Here is a 23,656-nt window from a genome sequence, read left to right on the forward strand (position 1 = left end):
AGTTAGGATATCATCCCCACGATCTGGATGTGTGGCTGTCCTCCACAGTGCGGTTTTCAAGGGGCTTTCTTCCACGTACCTACATCAAAGCTGTGGAATGAGCATCCTTGTGCGGTGTTTCCGGGACGATACGACATGGGTACCCTCCCTTAAAGGCCGGCAACGCTCCTGTGATTCCTCTGGTCTTGCAAGAGATTGTGGGCGGCGGTGATCACTTAACAACAGGTGACCCGACCCGTATGCTCGTTTGTCCTCCTATTCCATAAAAAAAATTATTTAAATGGACTTTATTTGATTATTTTATAATTGAGGAATTAATATGATTAGATCCCTACCTCTATGTGCAAAATCGGGCCAAAGATGAAATAGTGACCACTAACCTTAAATTTCCTCGCCTCTTCCTGCCTCTGATCCAGCACCTTAATTTCCAGCTCGATGCACGGCACTCGTAGCTCAGTAGAAGTTCGTCACGGACGTTAAAAGGAGACTTATGAATCGAAACCGTTACGTAAGACGCAACAATAGAACAAGGGGGTTTTTAGAGTGAAAAGTGACAGCACCTCTTCTTCGCAGTGGTCGGATGTTGACTTTCGTGGCGTTGCTGGTGGGCGTTGACAGCTGTCACTTCGACAAGATGAGGGTAGTTAGAAAATATAACTTTAGCGGTTCTAACTTCTATCCACCACAGTCATTTGCACATTGATCGAACACTATCAATGCCACAATAACTTATAACTAAGTAATTTCAAAGGTCTTCTACAACTAGATTCTTTCAATTAAGCTTATAAGTATAAATTATTAAAAATAATTCAAAGGACATTAAAACTGAAACAAGATTTTTTGTACATAAACTTTATTTCGATTTAAATGTAAATAATGAAAATTCTTCTATAAGGAAAGCTAAGCATCTTATAAAAATATCTTTATGCCTCGACTGAACATTATGATGATGAGTTACACATTAACTAACTTAGGTGATAACATAGACCCAACAACACGTATAGACCGCGCAGACCTTTACACTAAACTTTCTTCGATTAAGAGATGCCACATTAATAATACAAGGAATGCAATAAAAATATACCACGCCAAATACGGTTATAATTTTAAATGTCGTGTTTATAAAATTTATATTGATGTGGAAAGTACACTTATAATCATAGGTGAGATAAGACCCTGAACAATAATCCATTACTGTGGGGTTTATAGAACTATGATCCTTCGTCTAGTACGTACTACTACACAATAATAATATTATAGTGGTCCTCTTATGCTACATTTGCTTCAGTATCTAAAAACGAGGTTTACTGAATATCGCTTTACTCATAAGAAATGTCTTCAAAAATTTCCTCAAAATATTATAAAATTTATGATAAAAGTTTTAATCGATTTTTTTATGCAACTTGCTTAACAAATCGCTTAAATTGTCATTTTTTAATTTCTATAAGCATTCTTTTAACATGAACCTTCCCAAAATCGACAGTGCCTTAGATGTTTCAGATACACCAAAACCGAAAGTGCCGTACGGCACCCTACTCCCTCACCAAGTTTTGATTCTTATTTTGTTTATAAGATGGTTTATTTTGAATGGTCTTATAGCTTGTTTCGGTATCTTTCTGATAAATTCACTCTAATCATTATAAGAAATCTATTGCGTAAACAAATGCTGCGCGAGCGCCTAAGAGCGCCGATTCGCTTAGGTTAAAACATATTTAAATGTAATTAGAAACGCGATATTGATAAACCTTGTTCTTAAACATCGGATACCTACTATATATCTATTTATCACAATAACATCGAACTTTCAGCATTAAACTCTTTGCACTTCGACTCTTCTTAATATGCAATCAATCAGCATTACTAATTTAGAATAAGCACTAATTATCCGCAAGTGCACTAAATACTTGTAAATTAAAAACATCACATTTTAAAAATATATTTTGTCAATAGTTATTATTAGTTCGACACTTGCGTTGTGAAGTCGCGCCATTAAAGAAGCGTTTTATAAAAAGTAGCCGTTTTCTATCGATCGTATTATATTTTAAGAATTAATTCAAATTTTTCTACCGTTTGTCAAAAACAGCCGTAACAACGCCTTTTTATTGGCGCGCGTTATATCGTAGACAATTACTAGGCTTTGAGTACACAAAATATCCGAATTATTTGAAACATATCCTAAAGAAACTAATAAATTAAAGGACATGCAAACTCGTGTTATAAGTGTAATCAAAAACCGTACTTTTTGCTTTTGTATTTATGTTTAATTTCTCTTATAAGTCATTAAACAGTAGGTTACAAAGTTATGTCATTACAAGGTTAGATACGAGTTTGATAGTCATGTAATGAATGGGCGTGGTAGAGGGAGAGAGAGTGTGAGTGTGTGTTTGCGGGTAGTTTTAAGGCAGGGGTTTGTTCTCGGGGATGGTAGGAGACGTGGCCCCGCTAGCACTGCGGCTTGCGTCCGTATCGAAACTGTGGGTCGAGTTCGACCTTGACGCCACTTTTCCCTGAAAGTATAGTAATTATCACTACATTATCTTATATATAAAGTTCTCGTGTCACAATGTTAGTTACCTTACACCTCCGAAACGGCTATACTGATTTTTACCAAATTTTATATGCATATTCAGTAGGAAAGAGAATCAACTACTATCAATTTTTCATCCCCCTAATATTTCCGAGTCATGGATATTTATATAAGTATTTATGTATGTTTAAGTATGCTGTATTAAATATATCGTTGTCTTGGACCCCATAGTACAGGCTATGCCTAGTTTGGGACAAGATAATTTGTGTCAAAGTGTGTCGCTCAGAGGGCAATGGAAAGGGCTATGCTCGGAGTTTCCCAAAATCGAATTAGAAATGAGAAGAAACAAAGTCACCGGCATAGCCCAAATAATTATGAAACCGAAGTGGCAGTGGGCAGGGCACATAACTCTAAGTCAGCAAAGTCCTCGAATGGCGACCACGTACCGGAAGACGCAGTGTTGGTAGGCCCCCCACAAGATGAACCATCGATCTGATCAAGATCGCCGGAATAGGTTGGATGAGGGTAGCGCAGGACCGATCGTCGTGGAGATCTTTGGGGATCGCCTTTGTCCGGCAGTGGACGTCTTCCAGCTGATGATGATGAAGCAAGATTATTATTTCCCAGTCACAGGGTTCGTATTACCTTGACGTTTTCATAAGCGTAGCCCATACGCTCCTCTATGGAACGGAAGGACTCGGAGTTGCGCATCTGGCCTAGCTTCTGGGTGACGCCGGCCGTGATGCCGCCGAAGATGGAGGTCGTCTTCTCCGCCGTCGTCTTTATCACAGATTCAGTTTTTTGGTATCTGAAAATGAACGAGAAACACCATGATGACATACCTGACTGCTTACCATTATCATCGTTTTTAATTATTGAATCATTAAGAGAAAATCAAAGAAATTAACACTTTGACTGTTGCTTCTCAATATATTCTTGATAATGTAATGTATGTTCATAGGCACATAAGTGAATTTGCTAGAAACTGTCTTAACCATAATGTTAACACTAGGAACAGATATAAACTTATAATGCCTACTACTCTCTAAGTCGAATTAGTAAATCTTTTGTGGGGCAATGTATATGCTTTTACAACAAGATCCCAGAAAATGTTCAAAATAAAAGTTAAAAAGCGTTTAAAAGGGGTAATAAAGGTGACTATAACATAAATGACTTTCGTAATGATACCACAGATTGAATGGAGCGACCGCCCTCAGGCTATTAAATAATAAGTTTTATTGTACAATATTACTTTGTAAACATATTTTATTGATGAAAAAAAGCCCGCTGAGTTTGTTGCGCCCATTCTTCTCAGGCCTGAGGCATATGTTTTGAAATGGGTGGTAGTTTTTGACTTTCAATAAGTGATGTCACAACCTATTTTTAATAAAAATATTTGAATTTGAATGTATTACAATGGCCTACACAGCGGTTCTCAATGAAATAACTTCAACAAACAACCAAACAATAGAAATTGTTGAACAACTTCTTGCGGTATTTTTAGATCGATATTGTTTTACATAGGCAACTTAAAAATAGCGTACACGCGCGTTACTAACGGCCGTTCCTAATATACTATCTATAGATAGAGATAAATTACTACCTTCTACTGTCAGTAATTAGCTGTCAATAATCTGAAGCTGTCCCAATACACCCGATAAGTCATTCTTATCGCCTTATACTGGGACGCGTGAATTGCAATTCCCATACAAACTTCTATCGCTGGTAAGCTATACGTCGTCCCATTTACAGACAGCGTGTACGGATGAGATGAGTTAAGAGAGAAAAGTCAACGATAGTTACGATTTTTTATCTCAAGTAGGCCACAACCAGAGATAGACTGAATATTGGGAATGGCCGTTAGGTTGACGCTCTCATGAATGTGTTAGTGTTGCAAATGAACATGAGCGGCGGTGATCACTTGCTATATATGACCACCAGAAAGGTGTACGCGCGTTTTTCTGACACAACCATGTCGTATTGTTTTGGAAAAACCGCGTAATAAAGGCATTCCACAGCTTGGTTGTTCGAGGATCAAAGTTCCTTGAAAACTGCACTGTTGAGGAACGCCACATATCCAGATGGTAAGGACGATTTTCATAAGAATTGTTTCGAAGAGCTGTTTGATCTGATTGAAATTCAAGTCCACCTTCGCATGACACGACAATTCACGATATCGTTTTTTTTTTATGAAAATAAGGGACAAGACGAGCAGGACGTTCAGCTGATGGTAATTGATACGCCCTGCTCTTTACAATTCAGTGCCATTGAGGATTCTTGAAAAACCCAAAAATTCTGAGCGGCACTACGACTGCGCTCGTCACCTTGAGACATAAGATGTTAAGTCTCATTTGCCCAGTAATTTCACTAGCTACGGCGCAATTCAGACCGAAACACAGTAACGCTTATACTTTACTGATTCACGGCAGAAATAGATGCCGTTGTGGTATACCCATAATCTAGCCGGCATCCTGTGAAAAGGTGCCTCCCAATGGTAATTCCCAATTGTATATGGACTAATATTATCCATACGTCGATTTAGTACATGTACATAACATAAATTACCGGATCGAAGACCGAATAATAGGATTACAGTATTAGCAGGTATTATTTACAACGAAGATAAGTATTGAACTACGAAGAAGGCACCGAGTAATTATAATGTTGCTGATAAACTTAATTACTACAAAACCATGACCGTCAATAAGTTGGTTTATAAACGATATGGAAATATTGAAAAAAAAATTCAAATAATTTTTCTGTCATGAAATAATAAGTCCGATGGTCTGGTCGTACCAAATCTGACTATGTGTTTAGACTGTTGCGTCCTTACAAATAAACTTGGTATGAAGTTATATACCTGAGAATAAACCAGAATATGCAATATGTTGACTGTATCCCAGACTACAGTCACGGACGAATAAAAAAATAAGGACTCCGTGTCACATTACATAACATAACAGTGAGGCACCAAAACAAGCCGGTAAACGTGTAAATAAATACATAGCCCCACGCATACACTTACAGTAATACAAGCCGATCGGCGGCCATTATGAGATTTGCCATCTTCTGTGACAGATCAGTTTGCGTCGCAATAAAATATTTTAAAAATGCCGTCGTGCGTTGTGAAAAAGTGTAAAAACAATAATATGCAAGTATTTGTGGATATATGATTATTTAAGGGAGAAAAAATTGTGTAACTGCTATACCCCGTAACCGCACACACACTAGCATAAAGGTGCTTGCTAATATCACAGTGCGGAGTCCTTCTTTTTTTACTAGTCCGTGACTACAGTACAAAATATTCGAATAGAATCGACGGAATTTGTTTTTTTTTTATTAATACGTAAGTACAACTAGCTACTGCATTTCTTAAAAATAAAAAAGAGTGTGCTTTGGACCACAAGCAGTTTTACTTCATAAAACAAAATATAAATTTATAAAAATGTCCAACAATGAAATAATCAAGAAATCACCGTTCGCGTAACGCTAGCATTCGTTCGTATCGTCACGCATTCACCAGATTAATCCCCAAGTCAAGAATTATGAAAACATCGACACAAATAGATATTGACAGTCAATCACTATTTTAGGCAATGCATGCACACTACTAACACAACGCTTAAGACGTAGCTTGTCATTTTGTACATTTAAAATAGTAAACCCGGACTTGTTTTCATCGGTTGTCTGACAGCTAGAAGCTAGACGTAATTATAAATAATCTAAGGATGAATCATTAATTGTAAGATTATACTTTGACCGCACAAACTTTGTGCCACTTAAATAATACACACAAACACACAAAACAGTTATTAAACTTAATTTCATTACAGTTAAATATAAGCAAATACTGATAATAATGTTTTAGGGGTTTTAGGCCTACGCCTAACATGCTCTTTAATAATTTTAAGGCGACACTAAATGCCGGCGACCTTGAGCGATATGAGTTCACGGCTCCTATGTAACAAAGCCAATATTTTCAAAATTCTTGCGTCAAAAATTTAACATTTTAACACAAACAGTTTAATTGCTTACAATCCTCATTATTGATTACTAATCTTAATAAATGTACAAACACAAAAAAGTAAAAGCTATAAGAACAACTTTTATGAGAGCAGTATACTAAACAAATGCATCATGCCGAGAAAAAACTTGTTTAACTGCAAACAAAACTGGTAGTTCATAATAGCTCTGGAGTGTTAAGTTTAACTAACAGCAAGCATTAGCAACCTACAAGTAAGACTCAAGGGTATGTGTAACAGGATAAAGTAGTGTTCGTAGCTCCTATTGCTATATTTTCTCCACCAAACTCGTCTAAAAACACCTTGTTTGCGTGTTTTCTGCTTACTCTTCGCCTTAACATAAAAAGATATTGAAGCTCGTTTGACAGCCATTGGGAGTGTTTCGGTTTTAGTACTCCACCGCCATACCATATTTACTACTAGGGAGTAGAATCACAAAAACCACCTTGCAGCGTTTCGAGCCTGACTCCAAGTCGAAGGAATATATTATTATAAAGTCAAAGTCAAACAAACTTTATTCAATCAAGCTTTTTTTTATGAAAATAAGGGACGAGACGAGCAGCACTGTACTGTTCAGCTGTAGCGGTAATTAAAGCGACCAACCCATTACAATGCAGTGCCGCTCAGGATTCATGAAAAACCCCAAAAATTGTTATGTTTCTTTCAATTAACTGAATCTACCATATGTCTGATGGGACCCACTGGGATCCGAATCTCGATAGGTGCAATCCCACTGGGCTATAAGTCGTCAAATATACATGTATTGACATTAATTGAGAAAAAGATTGGAGGAGATAATCGGTCATATACTTATAGATGTTGGATGTAAGTATATGGCCAACACAAATTTAAAGATTATCGGAAGTGTTGGCAAAGGATTACCGGGGCGTACGTTTCACGGTCTGATGTTTCATAAGGAAGAGAGAGGGTGGGTGATACGCCCTGCCCATTTCAATGTTAGTTCAGAATTAAATCTACCATATGCCCGGAAAAAATAGAACTCGTTTTTTTCCGGGCATACGGTATGGAATTTTCAATAAATATTTCTTTGACTCTTAGTTTAATTACTTGTATTGATGAGGTTTTTAATTAATGATGGTAAATGATACGCCCATCCAAAAGAACTGCCGCTCGGGATTCTTAATAGAATCATACACGTTGAGCAGAATCGCAATTGTGATCTTCACTTTGTGACTTATAGCCTTAACACATGATCGGATTTGGTACGGCCGAACCAACGGACGCGGTTTGATAGCGGACCATATTAGATGATATTATGTCGAATTGCAAAATTATTATTATTACAATCCAGACCGTACCAAGTTCGACGCCGGACCATTTTTTTTATTAAAATAAGGGACGAGACGCACAGGACTTGAAGCTGATGGTAATTGATACGCCCTGTCCATTACAATGCAGTGCCGCTCAGGATTCTTGAAAAACCCAAAAATTCTGAGCGGCACTACAATTGCGCTCGTCACCTTGAGACGTAAGATGTTAAGTCTCATTTACGCAGTAATTTCACTAGCTACTGCGCTCTTCAGACCGAAACACAGTTCACGGCAGAAATAGCCGCCATTGCGGTACCCATAATCTAGCCGGCATCCTGTGCAAAGGAGCCTCCCACTGGTAAGAATTGGTGCGAGGCTCCCATCCGACCATGTGTTATACTATTAAGATGTTTACACATTACCGCTTCACGGCAGAAAAAGGCACGGCTGTGGCACAAAGCCGGCATGCTATACCTCAAGCCACCCACTTGTTAAGTAGCCTTTGCATCTACTATTACAATATTTATTTTTAGTATGTTTAAAGAAGGTAGTTCTAAAAGAACCCTAATAACATGACAGATCATTAAAATAGTAATTTGAGTTCAAACGGAAACTGTACTTACATTGGTGTTTCAGTAACAGCTTGTTTGACCGCGGCCAATCGCGTTTCTATCGTTTGATAACTGTTCATAAAACCAAATATAACAAAATTAAAATTACTCTCCACCAAGCGCTAGGAAAATATGTGCAAAGCGACAGTCAATCAGTTTGAGTTGAACCACGCCATGTCACTAATGTAAAGTAAAAAGAGAAAATTCGAGTCACAGATAATACTAAAATAATATTGACGTATTTCTACATAAATTATCTTGCTCTATACTTGGAATTACGTGTGCTATAGGTACAAGATAACGATATAATGTTTATGATTCGGAAAGAAATGCATGCTTTTCATATAAATTATTGAACCTACCGGAATCTCGGTAGGTGCAATCCCACTGCTTAGCATAGATTTAAGGGTAAATGTATACACTTCTATAATAAAGTCCCAGCCACTGTTCAGGCATTATCTATAAATAAATTTAAATGTTTTATAAAAAAAATGGGCCTGTCCTATTACTCCACTGCTGAATATCTAAATGATCGGACAGCCTGGCACTAGATTGTGATTATTTTATAGCGATAGAACTGTACTAGAATGACTTTACAATATTGTATATTGATAAGAGCGCAAAAAAAGAATGCTGGGAGAGGTTTCTTGCGCCGCTTCTTCTCTCTCAGAGCGCCATTTGTTTACGAAGCGGTGGTAGTAGTAGCTAGTAGTTATTAGAAATGACATCAAAAAGAATTCTAAAGTAATCAATTTTGAGAAAAAAAAATACGGGCCTTAAATATTAAGTGTGAAAAGACTTTAATATGGCACACAAACTGACTGACTCTTGAATGTAATCTAATCTATATGCAAGTGCATCAGTGTATCTACAGTCCGACCAAGCCGAGTGATAAAGCGCCACTTACACTTGGCTCTCCTTGACGTTTTTCAGGCTCTGATTCACGTCCGTGGTGATCTCCGACCACAGGGTGATGCCAAGCTTTCTTTTCAATTCGGAGCTTTGACGAATCTGTAAAAATATTACATGATTAATAGTGATATGAAAGTTTGCGTATCACAATAATATACCTTTCCGTTTCGGGAAACTCTATGCCTCAGATCGGCGCGATTTTGGCGCTCGCGCAGCGTTCTGTCAATGCGATTTATTTTACGTGTATCAATAGATTACTTATAATTAGGAAGAATGTATCAAAAAGCTATCTAAACAAGCTATAAGACCATGCAAAATAAAACCATCTTATAAACAAAATAATGGTCAGAACTTGGTGAGGGAGTAGGGTGCCGGACGGCACTTTCGGTTTTGATGTATCTGAAAAATCTAGTGCCCTGGGTCACTGCCGGTTTTGGAAGGTTAAATCTATCGGGCCGAATACGCGAATACAGGAGAAAACTTACTTATACTATATTCTTACTATCGCAACCTAACTAGGCATACATATTGAGTCTCAGTGTGAATTTATAGGGGGGTCGAGTCAATAAAACTGGGAATAGTAATTACACCTTCGCAGGACCCGTCACAAATTAGGATATCATCCCCTGATTGTATGGTGTTGCACCTCAGAGTGATTTTCAAGGATCTTTAATCCACTTTCTTCAGAACTATGGACTCAACTTCTTTAGGCAGCATGAGAAAATGACACATGTGTACCTTATAATTATTAATAAAAACCCTCACTCGTTTATCTTCTTCTTGGTTATATATATCGAAACACATTTGATCATTTAAAAATAATACTTAAATTATTGTGCGAAGCATAGTAGTTAAATTCGATACCGACGCAGTACTTAAAGTTAACAAAATCATAAAATACAGTGATAAGCCTATTACGAACATATAAACAATGCAACCGAGTGCATTATACGACCTTCAACTAACATTCAATATATTAATAAATGAATTAGTGCTGTATTAATAAGAAAAAAACATTTTTTATGATAAGGAGGACAAACGAGAGTACGGTGGTGGTAAGTGATCACCGCCGCCCATATACTCTAACACCAGAGGAATCATAGGAGCTTTGCCGGTTCTTCAAGGAAGGTGTACGACCACTGACCTCCACTATATACCACTGGACTGGTGGCTGTCAAAGTGCTTTTGTGCCTGTTTGATATTCGCCATTTTGGCACTGTTGGCCATGTAGCGAGAGTCTGCGGTACTAAAACTAGTGATGACAACCGCATCTAAACAAACATAAATAGGAAAACTATTTTCACGTTGATTCCTGAAGAATAAATAACACGGAAAACGACCGAAATAAATCCAAAATGCAAAAAGGCTTTAGAGTATTGTATTTTTCTCTCGCAGCCATTTGTATTATACGTCAAAATTAGTTCTCTTGACGCTCGCGAGTGGCGCTTCAAATAGGCAGAAAATACTGTCAAACACATGGAACAGCCTGTCCAGTGGTTATTGATACAGATCAGTGTGTACGAACCTTAATTTGTTAATGACAATTGCAATGTGTGCAGTTTTTATGCACTAATATATCTTCGAAATAAATTTCTCAAGACGTCATAATAGCATGTAATGTTCCTACAACGCGGCCATATTTTTTTTATATAAGAAGGGGCAAACGGGCAAGAGGCTCACGGGATAGGGAGTGTTGAAACAAACGCCCATAGACATCCTCAACAACAGGTGTCAAGAGATGCATTACCGACCTTTAAGATGGGAGTATATTCTTTTCTTGATGGTCCTTAAGTCGTATCGGTTGAGGAAAACAGCAGCCGGTGATTGATTCCATAAAGTATGCCGATACAACCTGTGGCAGTTAGAGGAGTCTCTGGAATCGAGTGGATACGACGGAGACTTTTAAGCGGTTACCCTCCTTCCCGGTACCATCTGCTATGTATAGCCGATGGCGGAAAAGCATTCCAAAGTATACTGTAGAAGGCCTTTGAAATGCTTTTTCGGCATTGAAGGATTAATTTAAGGAAGTTAGGTTACCTTGCTCTGCAAGACAGTGTGCAGGGTAGCGATGGCTTCCTCGACCCTCGCCAGCTCCCGGCTCCACTCCGCCCTGAGCTGCTCAGCCTGCTCGGGGGTCAGTCCCTCAAGCTCGTCTATGACCTGCGGTTCTCCAGCGCCGGGGCCGCTGCCACCGAGCGCTTCTTCTCCTGAAACCAACAAAATATTACAATCCTGGACTTGTTAATTATCGTTTATATCGCTTTCAAGAACTTGAGCTTTTATTTAATTTCGATCGCCCTACTTGAAATTGTTAAGTATAAAACTTCCTTGCAAATTTTTTTCTAATCAAAATTAGGGACGAGACGGGCAGGACGTTCAGCTAATGGATTGATACGCCCTGCCCATTACAATGCAGTGCCGCTCAGGATTCTTGAAAATCTCCAAAAATTCTGAGCAGAATTATAGCTCGCTCGTCACCTTGAGACATAAGATTTTGCCCAATAATTTCACTAGCGACGGCGCCCTTCAGACCGAAACACAGTAAATGCTTACACGTTACTGCTTCACGGCAGAAATAAGCGTGGGAAACGTTATACGTCCGATGTCCGAATGTCTATTTGTATAAATTTGCATATTCTTGGTTTATTCTCAGGTACAACTATATACCAAGTTTATTTGTAAGGCCGCTAATGTAGGTATGTAATGAAGGTATGTGCGGTTTTATATGGACTCTCGGTTGACGTCGCGACTGAGTTGCATTGTACGGTCACTGTAACAATGATTTAAATTATCCTATAAATGTAATTTATCGTTTTAATATTATAAATATTATTTATTTATTTATATATTTGGGCAACTAACAAATTATACTCTTTACATGTTTAAACTTAAAATATAATAATAAAATGGATAAGAGTTAATTCACTTATACGCTACCACAGCATTCATAATTTTTACTACGCTTAAAGGACAGTAGTTTTAACAATTTATAAACTAAAATATAAAAATATTGTAATATATTATTTAAAATACAAAAAAAAAATATGAAAATATGAAAACAAGGTTTCTAAGTGACATGTGTAAATTAAGTATTATCTTTTTATATTGAGCAAGCGGAATGAATAAATCAATGTTCTGCGATTATTATTAATATCCGGACGACCGAGCCTTGCTCGGATTTTTAAGAATGTACAAAACTTGAACAAAAAAAAAACTAATAGGACATGACAATGTCCCATCTGAGCTATAATAGTCTTGTATATAGTGGCGAAATTTACCTTTGTATTCTAATGTTATTGTAGCTGTTTCTCATTCAAACATGGATAAAACCATTTTTTTTAAATTGAAACCTAGCTAGATCGATTTATCACCCCCGAAATCCCCTGCATACTTAATTTTATGAAAATCGTTGGAGCCGTTTCCGAGATTCAGATTATATATATATATACAAGAATTGCTCGTTTAAAGATATAAGATTTATAAAATGTGTATAACGAGAAGCTTTCGTTCTGTGTTATTTTTACATTTCAAAGAATATAAAAATGTAAATATCAACGAATACTTGTATGATAATAATAATACTAGCAGAACCCGAATTGAATTGTGATTTAACAATTAATATGATAAATGACTTGCAGAATTGCATAAGATAAATAATCCCGGTAGGTGCAAGCATTTATATGATGAATATGGATGTTTGTTTCCGAGTCATGGATGTTTAAATGTTTTTATGTATGTTTATGTGTATGTTTATATGAATTTATGTATGTTAAAGTAAGTATATAGTATTAAATATATCATTGTCTTGTAACCCATAACACAGGCTATATATATTCTTAACTTGGGGCAAGATAATTTGTGTAAAAAGTGTGTCAATATTATTATATTATTATTATAATTTTCAAAACCAATTTATCAGTAAAGCAATTTATAAAAAAAATTGCCTGTCTCTGTTTGTTCTGATAATTCTCCGAAACGGATGGATCGATTAACATGAAAGTCACTGGTAGTTTTCGTATTATAAGTAGTAACTTAGGCCTCTTTTATTTCTGAAAATACATTGATGTATCGGTAACTTTCGCGTATGTGAACTAAATTCCACGACTTCTGAGTAATGGAAATAAAAACAATTTTTTTGGTATTAACTATTACTAAAGCATGATATTTGGAGAGCGTGCAACAACAAAACGAATCTTCCAAACTGACTTATAGCGGTAAATGTCCATCGTATAAATACAGTTTTGAAACATTACATTATATTGTATATCTAGGTCATTTTTGTTCTCGTTTACAACACAAGTAGTACACAATCCTTATAACATTCTAATTCCTCGATGAAAGCACTAGTTAATATTGATAACAAAACAACAGCAACTGTCGAAGTTAACACACAATATAAAATAAGAACCACACTTCCCGTATCCCGTTATATTATTCATATTTATATACTTTATAATACGATAGAAATATATACGTACTATTTCTGTGATCGGACGACATGGCAACATAATGTTCGTAAGAAAACATAATTATTATTATGCGCAGGGGCAACCTGTTTGGGGAGTTTTGATAGTCGAACAACAAGTCCTGCCGCAGGTTGATATAACCAAAGATATTGTTACTTGTAAACGATGTTTATCTATGGAATAAAACCCGTCTTGGCGACCACAGACTACATAATACAGTTACATTCGATACACTAACCTCCGGGCGTGATTCCAAGGAACTTTTTATAATTCGAATGACTGGAGACTTTCGCAAGATATGGCTTTGTTAAGTCTTGAAAGTGTACTCGGACCTCCCGCATTTTCTTCTTAAATATTCGCAGTCGGCGGCGGCGGTTGTCTACGTAAAATTCTGTTTCTATACACAGCCCTGAGTCCGCGAGGTCGGGGAGGGCACGCCACTCCCGATCTGTTTCGTCCTGAGGCCAGCTCACAATATCATCCAGATCGTCCAACTCGTCCACGGCCACATCGAAGCTCGGAGTGGAGTCATCGTCCGGCAGCACGAAGTACGGATCCTCCATGTATTCCAAGCTAGGCGGGCCCCCACTTGGCACTCCACTTTTCGCCATTTTATTTATAATCTACGTCATCTTACACAGCAGCGCAGCATTTTTCAAATAAACTTCGCTTGTCGGTCCAAAATATGCTCATTGTGTAGGACAATAGATACGGACACATTGAAAACAAAATAACAAAACACAACATCAAACAGATTTCACAGCATTACACGAGTGCGTGTTGGAAAGACTGTAGTCATTCGAGCCACTAATTATCTAATCTAATATATCGAATTAGTTAAATTGTAGCTTAGATTTTATTGTTATAGGTTAGCAATATGTTTCCTTTCTTCCGCCACGTCGGGCTCCAGTAGCGCAATCGCCCGCGCTCGTCTCGCGCCGCTGCCCGAGTGGATATTGGCCACTTTCACCGGCCACCACACGAACGCTAAATAAGTTTTTATTTGGTTATATATCTCGACCTCAAGCGCACATTTACGTAGACAAAGATTAATAGAGAAATAACGATATATTGACGTGTGGAATATTAAAGACCGCGTCCTATTCACACCGCCACACGCGATGTTGTAAAAAATGTAACCTTGCCTCAAATGGTATATAGTTATAAATCGTTGCCGCGTAAAAAACTCGCAACTAACCCGAACTGCGGGTCCATGACTTCTCTAATGTTACCTTTCTACAAAAACGACACAACAATTTATTTTTTGTAATGAACAGCTTGCATCACACAGATTATGAGTCATACAAAATGTTCAGTGTAAAACCAGATATTTTTGTACCTAACTCTTAACTTTTGATGGAGATACCATAAACATTTCATTTTTTATAATATTAAAGTATGTTTATAATATATGTGGCATAGTGTCTATTTACTAGTAAATTTCGTTTTAAGTATTGATAAAATAATTTAAATTAAGAATTTAATGTAGCTATCTCTGTTTATTTCTGTGACTTTTAAAACCAACAATTCATCAACAATATGAGAATATTTACTTCAATCCTATCCTGTCATACTTTTAACTGTATATATGTTTATAAATCTCTTTTTTTCTGACAGAAATGTATTTAAGTCATTTTTTATCATCATTTTTGTGTAACTGTTCATTTCTTTAATTTTATTATATTTAATTGTTCAACTTTTGTTATTCTTTTCGCACTATTGTAAATGTTTACACCTGTAAAGACATGTCATATTGTACTATCCCATGAGTACTTGTTAAATTTTAATTGTATAATGATGTGTTTTTGGTGCAACTATCTAAATAAATAAATTAATAAACTGTATAATTCAACAGGAAATAAAATAAGCAATAAAACATATAAATAGATAAGAAATTTTATACAGATTATAAGCTCTCATTGGCAAATTTTATCATATTTTTTTCAGCTAGTTATTGAGTAACCAACATCCAAACTAGGTGCTTGTCCCAAAATGTATATCTGTAGCGGCAGAAATTACCTTAGCCTGTTTAAATTATCTTTACGAGACACTAAACATAAGGAAGCATATACCATGGAATAAGACTTAATATAATATTGTTTTATTATATAAGCAGGTACTACATTTCAGTAATTATTAGACATTCCTTGTTTTTAAATAGGTAGCCCACCAGGTAGAGACAAACTGACAATCCGTCACAGTTATGCAATGTAATAGCACTGCCAAAGTACAGAGCAAATCAATCGCAATGTGGTGATGTGTGGAAGCTGGTGTATTTACTGGAACATATAAAATTCAATCTGAAGTCCTGGCATTATAGTTATGTCATTGTAATCACATCGCCTTATGCATCACATTAGGTTATTTTTAAGAGTAATTGATGTTGTTTAACATGACAATAAGCATCTAACATTCCCCAAAATAATGATATTATTTTTAGACAATAGAAGTCCCTATATCTTGTATAGGGATGGTGGAGTTTGTGTCATGTTTCCTTTTCATGTATTTAATTGCATATAACTAAGAGCATTTGTTGTTCTATTTCCTTGAAAAGCTGAGCTGCTATAACTTGTTTTACAGTTACTGTCTCTTTAGGCTATCATTGCCTTAATACCTAAGGTGCTACATCATTCAGTTTTCACCAAACCACCTTAATTATTAAAATAATTTACATTATGATTCTATATATAACTATTTTGAGCTTGAATTGGAATGATTGTCCATATATAATGATGTAACTATTGTGAGTGAAGTTTGGTTTCATGCAAACATAAATAAATTTCAAAAAACCCTCAGTAAATTACTTATTCTTTGCAAAAATAATTGAATTAATAGGTACCATTGTAGTAAATTCAGTGCTCCACTTTTAATGATATTGTTAACCAGTTATGGTGACATATAAGATTTTGGTTATAATGACTAACTTCCATTTTTCTAGAATAGTTTAATTTCATTTTTATTATATTAACAAATAATATATTATGACATTCCTTAATATTAGAATTATTGTAGTCCTGTGATGTCATTATAAGCAGATATCAAGTATTCATTCACAACATTTTAAGCCATTTTGTGAACAACCCTGCTATAAAATAAGTCTCTTACTTTCTAGTTGATCAAGCAATAAGAATAGTACAACCAAAGAAAACCTTATGGTTGAAACAGTGATATCACAAGACAGTGTGAGGTCATTTATGTATTCATTGTTGTGGTACAGACATCTCAGTTCAGTCAATTTATGTTCATTTAGATTATTGCGACCACCTGATATATATTTAAATAATCACACATGTTCTTAATAAAATTATTTGATAAATAACACATTTGAAGTGAATTGGAAATACTAGCAACTTTTAGAAGTAATTTTTAAAAAATATTAGTGCATTGCAACATCTCTTCAAGATAAAGTAAATATTTAGGGCATTGCCTTTCCATTACAAGTGTAGTTGGTGATTCATAGTTCATACTGATAAAATAATGTTTCATTCAAATAAAAAAAGTTTACCTAAATTTAAAAACATACCAATTTGCACTCCGCTCATTTCTTCAGTAATAGTAGTTTGTCACTGATAGTAGATATTAGTATGTATTACAGTAATCACCTAGGTGAATATTATTGAATACAATCCTATGAATTTCATACAAAAGTAAATTATTGAAAAAAAATCTTAATAGCTTTGTCCAAATATCATATACTTTAAAGCAATAATATTAGGAATATTTAAGAAATAGTTCTCAGAATTGAGAATATTTAACAATTAAATTAAATATTCACTGTTCAATTATTTCACGTAGCCTGGAGGTAACAAGTAAAGTATCAATCTAATTCTAGTGTTTAGACTTGTCAGTTGTCACTTGTCAATTTGTCACTTGAGCTTTTACTTTTTGTTTTTTATCAAGTGCCACAACGTTAGCCATTGGCAGGCCATTGAGTAAGCACTATGTATTTAATAGCACACGTCAAAGTTGCAAGTAAATAGTGATACTAACTTGCTACGCTCTCCAAGATCAAGTTAAAGAAATTTATAATATCTATGCTAAATCTTGGAAACTTGCAAATGTATTAATTTTTAATGTGATATGTATGTATCATTCAAAGAGGATGTAAATACTACATAATAAGAGGCGGGACTGCCTAAGTAAAAGTAAAAATTAGTTAAGTATGAAACGTGCAGTCCTTTGACCTAAGTATGAAATAGTACTTTATAATTACAGAATGGCGATTGGTGACGAAGTATAATCCAGATAAGTTTGAAAGCGAACAGTTTCCTACAACGTATTGGATTTCGGTTTCGATCTCCGTTTTTTACAAGATTATAGCCGTCATCTGTCAATCTATCAATCATTGCACGTTTAAATTTAATATAATCGAGTAAACAGTGAGTTCAGTCGTCATCTAACCGCCATTAGTGACAGTTATAGTTACTACAACCATTCATAAAAACGTACTTTAGTCGCAAACAATGGCTAATAAGTGTGATAACTGCTGTAAAACAATAACAAGAGTATTACCAGGTGTAGAATGTGGTAAATGTGAACGTACGGTGCATCTAAATACAAAATGTTACAGGGCTCAGCAACAAACAAATTGCAGCCTTTAAGGCCACGTCTAGCTTAGAATGGACTTGTTTGCAATGCCAAAATGAAGCGCCTAGGCGAAGTTCCGCTATAACTTCTCTGCAACATATCGAAAGAAGTCAAAAAAGCTATTACGAAGGAAATGAGGGAGCTAAATGACCCATTACAGTTTCATAGTGCTAAGCTTGACGAAGTAGTTGAATACATTGAAATGTTTAAAAAAAAACAATAAAACCTTTAGAGCGGAAAAATATAGAACTTACAAACAAAAATACCAATCTTGAAATACGTGTAGGTGCCTTGGAACAACACATACAAGAAATCGAGCAACAAAAACTCTGCAAATGCATTGAGATTTCTAACGTGAGTACAAATACCTACAACGAAGCAAATCAAGTGGTAAAACATATAGGTAATTCCTATATGTAACTTAAACAACCCACAGAAAGTATCAAGTTCACAAAAATAATCCGTGGAATAGGTCATCGACCTTCAAAGTTATTAGTTGAGCTCAGAGATGAAGATACTCAAGAAAAATGGATAATGGCGTCAAAACTAAATTAGATTGCAGCGTCAGATACTCACGCCGCACAAAAAGGCAATAATAATATAGTATACATACGAGAAGCTATGTCTAGGCTTAGCAAACAATTATTCTGGCAAGCTAAGCAAGATATATAAAAGAGCTGCAGTTTAAATATGTCTGGTTTAAGAAAGGGTTAGTCCGTGCTCGCAAGGATGACAAGGCCCAAGTTTACGCTATAAGGAACATTAACGACTTGCGATCAATAGTTGATAAATACTCGAAAGCTTCGTAAACAATACGCAGGTACTAATTTAACTGTTATATATTTCCTATATTAAATAAATAAATTTTTATGATGTGTCTTAATATAGTACTAGATTATGATATAAATGAATTAGCAAACTTTGCTGTCTTTGAGCAATATATAATAACTTCAAAAAAATGTATCGATGTGTGTATATTGACTGAAGTAAACATCTCTGATAATATAAGTTGCCTGTTTAATATTGAAGTTTTTCAGATGTTCTCAGCCTTACGGAAATCACGAAAAGGTGGGGGAATAATTATTTATGTAAATAATAAATATAAATGCAACATCCACAATATCGTTACTCACCATTTTGAGAGCATTATTTGTTCTATAACTACACAACACATTAACATATGCAATATATGTGCCGTATACAGACCACCTCACACCACTAAACATTTATTTATACGTGAACTGTATGACAAACTTATCTCATTAACAAACGAAAATGATTTGTACTTAATAGGCGATATAAATATTGATTTGAAAAAGGATAATCCCGTAAAACATCAATACAGTAATAGCCTGTATAACTTAGGCTTTATATGTGGAATTTCCGAACACACTAGGATCGAAATATCGAACGGCTATTTAAGTAAATCTTGTATTGACCACATATATGCTAAATCGCGTACACAAGAACTGCACACCGCCTCGCTAGGAACAAAACTAGCGAATCACCGTGCAATTATGATTGCCTGCGTTGGTTCATCTGTGTGCTTACAGGATGCTCAAAAATATAAATAATGTTTCAATAATAAATTAATATATGAACGCCTTAATCAAGTGGACTGGAATAGTGTGTGTAAGGCTACTGACTGTCCAACTGATATAAATAATAATGTCATGAATAAATTTAAAGATATTTATACTGAAGCGACATTATAAATTAAGTTGAAAACCAAGCCATATACGCCGTGAAACCCACTGGATTAATCCTAGAATTATGAGATTTTGTTCCTATAGAGATAATTTATTTAATAAATGGGTTAAAGAACAATAAAGCCAGAAATTAAGCAAATAAAATGATATAAAAAACTAAAAATAAATTTCTACAATCAGAAATAAAAAACAATTATAAGAATCCTAGAAAATTATGGGAAATACTTAACCAAAGCGCTGGAAGAATAAAAAAATCATTAGACAGCGTAATAAAAAATACTTTTGGCAAACAAAACATCGAAAAAGTTGATCTAGCAAATAATTTTGCAAAACATTTTACAAATAAGGAAAGGCTTTTAATTCCAAAATGTTCAAATGCATTGTTAAACAGGTCTACTTACACGAATTCAGCAAATGTCACTATGCGTTTTAGAAGAGCAACTTCATCTGACATAGAAAAAATCATTAAGTCCATAAATGTAAAAAAATCTCCTGGTATAGATGGTATACGACCATTAGACAAAAAAAATATATGTACAAAAATAAGTAAAGTGATAGCGAATTTAATAAATAAAGCGTGTAAGTAAAGGCATATATCCCAATGACTTATCTATAAAACATTGTATCTCGTTTTGTAGACTCTCAACTACTGAACAACATCATATCTAAACTTACTCGGCTTAACAAAACTATATAAAATGCCAAACATCCTTCAATGGAATTGTCACAGCATTCGCCACAAGAAGAATGAAATTATTACACTTATCAACAAAATAAAATCCTTCTGTCTTCGCTGTTCAGGAGACATGGCTTAGGCCTGGATCTAACTTTAAGATCCCGGGTTACTCATGTCTCCGGGACGATGGGACCGATGGATATGCTGGTTGTGCCATTCTGGTATCTAGGAATGTGATTTTTAATCAAATTCCTATTACTTCCCACATTAACGACATTTTGCCGTTGCTATAAGAGCTAATAATATTTCTTTCCTTTCTATCTACATTCCTAACCCTAATCTTGCTCTCCTTTTTTAATTAAAATGTATTCCTTCTATGAGTCTTCCTTCACCCATCCTTATTTTATATTTCCTTCAGTCCAAGTCGGATGTCATATTGAGGGATTTAATGTCAATAGCATAAGTTACGCGGATGACATGGTCCTCCTTAGCCTCTCGATCAAGTGTCTAATGCGGGCTACACACCTTCAGTTTTAACTGTGCGATTTAACTGTACAGTTAAATCGTTAGGTGTGTAGAACAAACAGTTGAACTGTACAGTTTTAACTGAATCTAATCAAAATATTAATATATAAATCTGTACAGATATAACTGTACAGTTAAAACTGAGAGTGTGTAGTCGAAACTGCGCAGTTTTATCAGTTTTGTCACAGCGAGCGTGAAGTGAACACGTATCGATCTTGCTATCTGCCTTTGCGAAAACTTATCGACCATGGCTCAACGCGAATGGCTGGAAGAGTTTATACTACTATACCAATCGGAGCCTTCGTTATGGAAAATCAAGAGCAAGGATTATCATAATAGAGTAATAAAAGATTCAGCTTATGAAAAGCTTATTTTAAAACTACGTGAAATAGATTCTAAAAGTAATAAAGAGGCTGTTATAAAGAAAATTAATAACCTACGCTGTACGTATAATAAGGAACATAAAAAAGTCATGGCCTCAAAATCCGGATCAGGCGCTGAAGATATTTATGAGGCAAAGTTATGGTATTACCCACTATTACGTTTCTTAGACGATCAAAATATACCAAGGCCTAGTCGGTCGAATTTGAATGAAGAAGATGAGGTGAGTAAATGAAACTTATAGGTATCTTTGTTAAATAAGTATAATTTTATTAAATCAAATAAAATTATTTTGCCAAGGGACCTGACCTTCATTGTTAAAATAGTTCATAAATTCTTCACTTATCATTTTGGGTGTCCGACTTATGTTTCCCACATTTCTTCTTTCTAAAGGTTCCATAGTCGAAATATCTGCTGTACATCCTGGTATGATGGTTCCGATAGTCTTCTCGATCATAGCAATCTGGATTTGTATAAGAATTTGGCAGTTTTCTAATTAGATAATTATGTAATGCACAACATGCCATAACGACGGACTCAATTTTATTTGGATGTAAATTTATAGCCGTATGGAAGATTCTGAAACGTGAAGCCAGAATGCCAAAGGCATTTTCCACAATTCCTCGTGCGCGCGAAACATGATAATTATAGATTTTTTTTTATCTGTTGAAGTTAATTCTGCTTGTCTGAAAGGTTTCATCATATCAGGTCTCAACGGAAATGCGTCATCAGATACAAAAAGGTATGGCAAACGTCTCTGAGTATTTCTTACTGATCCTTCGCTTGGAATTTCCAATTGGTTGTTTCGGAGCATTTCAAAAAATTTTGTATTTTGTAATACGCCTCCATCTGAAACTCGCCCGTTTGTACCGAAATCACATAATAAAAACTGATATTGAGCGTCAACAATAGCCATAAGTACCATGCTGTGGTGTCTTTTATAATTGAAAATTCCGATCCACATCCTTTAGGTGGAGTAATAGCAATATGTTTACCATCTATTGCGCCAAGTAGATGTGGAAAGTTCCATCTTTCTTCAAATAATGCACTAATTGCTTTCCATTCACTGCAACTTTGTGAAAACTGAAACAAAGAAAATGTTACAGATTAACGTGATGGAATCATCGGGTGCAACATCAGTGTCTGAAAATGAAGCAGCGCATTCAGAGTTAGATGTTACTGAAAGTCTTTCTGCTCAGAGTCCTGCGGCTTTCACCTCAATTACTGCTTCAACTTCGTCTGCTCATGGTTCGGCATCTAAACGGCAAACAAAGCGGAAAAATAATGAAGATTTAACAAAAGACGTTTTGCAATCCGTTCAGGACAACTTTAAACGGCCGACATATCAAGACGATCGCTACGACATTATCAGAAAAATGGTAGCATTGAAACTTCGAGACTTTAAAAATAAACAGCAACAGGTGTTGGCTGAAAAAATAATAAATGAAACTTTATTCGAAGCTGAGATGGGAAATCTTACAATGTCACATAGAGTAATGGCTCCAAAAACAATGATACTAAATAATTTTCGATTACGGTCAAGTAGTTCAACTTCTATACCATCACCATCTCATAGCTCTTTGCCATCATCGTCTCATAACTATATGCCATCACCATTACAATATACAGGTACTTCAAATCAGTCACCCATGCATCAACCTCAGTACTATCAAGCAGGCACACTAGCATCTCAGATGACAAATATAGTATCACAAACAAATACATCTTCATATGGTCAAGAAATTCAAGAGACACAAGCAATAAATGCTATGGGTGATACTACGGTCCAACTATCAATCCCGGACTGGACAGACGAAACAGCGGGGTCATATGTATCGCGATTTGTAAATCGCGATCTCTCTGTAGCTAAAAATCTTAGTTGCCGTTAATCTTTCGTGAGGTGTTATAGCATTTCTCAATATGGTGTCTTGCCTTTTTATTAATGGTGTCACTAATGAAAGCAGATGCA

General features: G+C 35.5%; 1 protein-coding gene across 4 annotated transcripts; it reads right to left on the reverse strand.

Moving 5' to 3' along the window:
- Nucleotides 1-1,047: 1,047 nt before the first annotated feature.
- Nucleotides 1,048-17,618, reverse strand: LOC126976825 (tumor protein D54). Of its 4 annotated transcripts, none has more exons than XM_050825448.1 (6): nt 17,333-17,618; nt 11,381-11,550; nt 9,339-9,442; nt 8,444-8,503; nt 3,173-3,335; nt 1,048-2,507 (listed from the first exon to the last, which is right to left on the reverse strand). In XM_050825448.1, the coding sequence occupies exons 1-6, from the start codon at nt 17,349-17,351 to the stop codon at nt 2,397-2,399; spliced, it is 627 nt and encodes a 208-aa protein (XP_050681405.1). In that variant the 5' UTR covers nt 17,352-17,618; the 3' UTR covers nt 1,048-2,396. The 4 variants fall into 4 exon arrangements, with proteins under 4 accessions (XP_050681405.1, XP_050681402.1, XP_050681404.1 ...); XM_050825445.1 differs by lacking the exon at nt 17,333-17,618 and adding an exon at nt 14,048-14,976; XM_050825447.1 differs by lacking the exon at nt 17,333-17,618 and adding an exon at nt 13,822-13,977.
- Between the last annotated feature and the right edge of the window lie 6,038 nt (nt 17,619-23,656).

Source organism: Leptidea sinapis, chromosome 42 (assembly GCF_905404315.1).
Source record: "Leptidea sinapis chromosome 42, ilLepSina1.1, whole genome shotgun sequence".
Taxonomy (NCBI): domain Eukaryota; kingdom Metazoa; phylum Arthropoda; class Insecta; order Lepidoptera; family Pieridae; genus Leptidea; species Leptidea sinapis.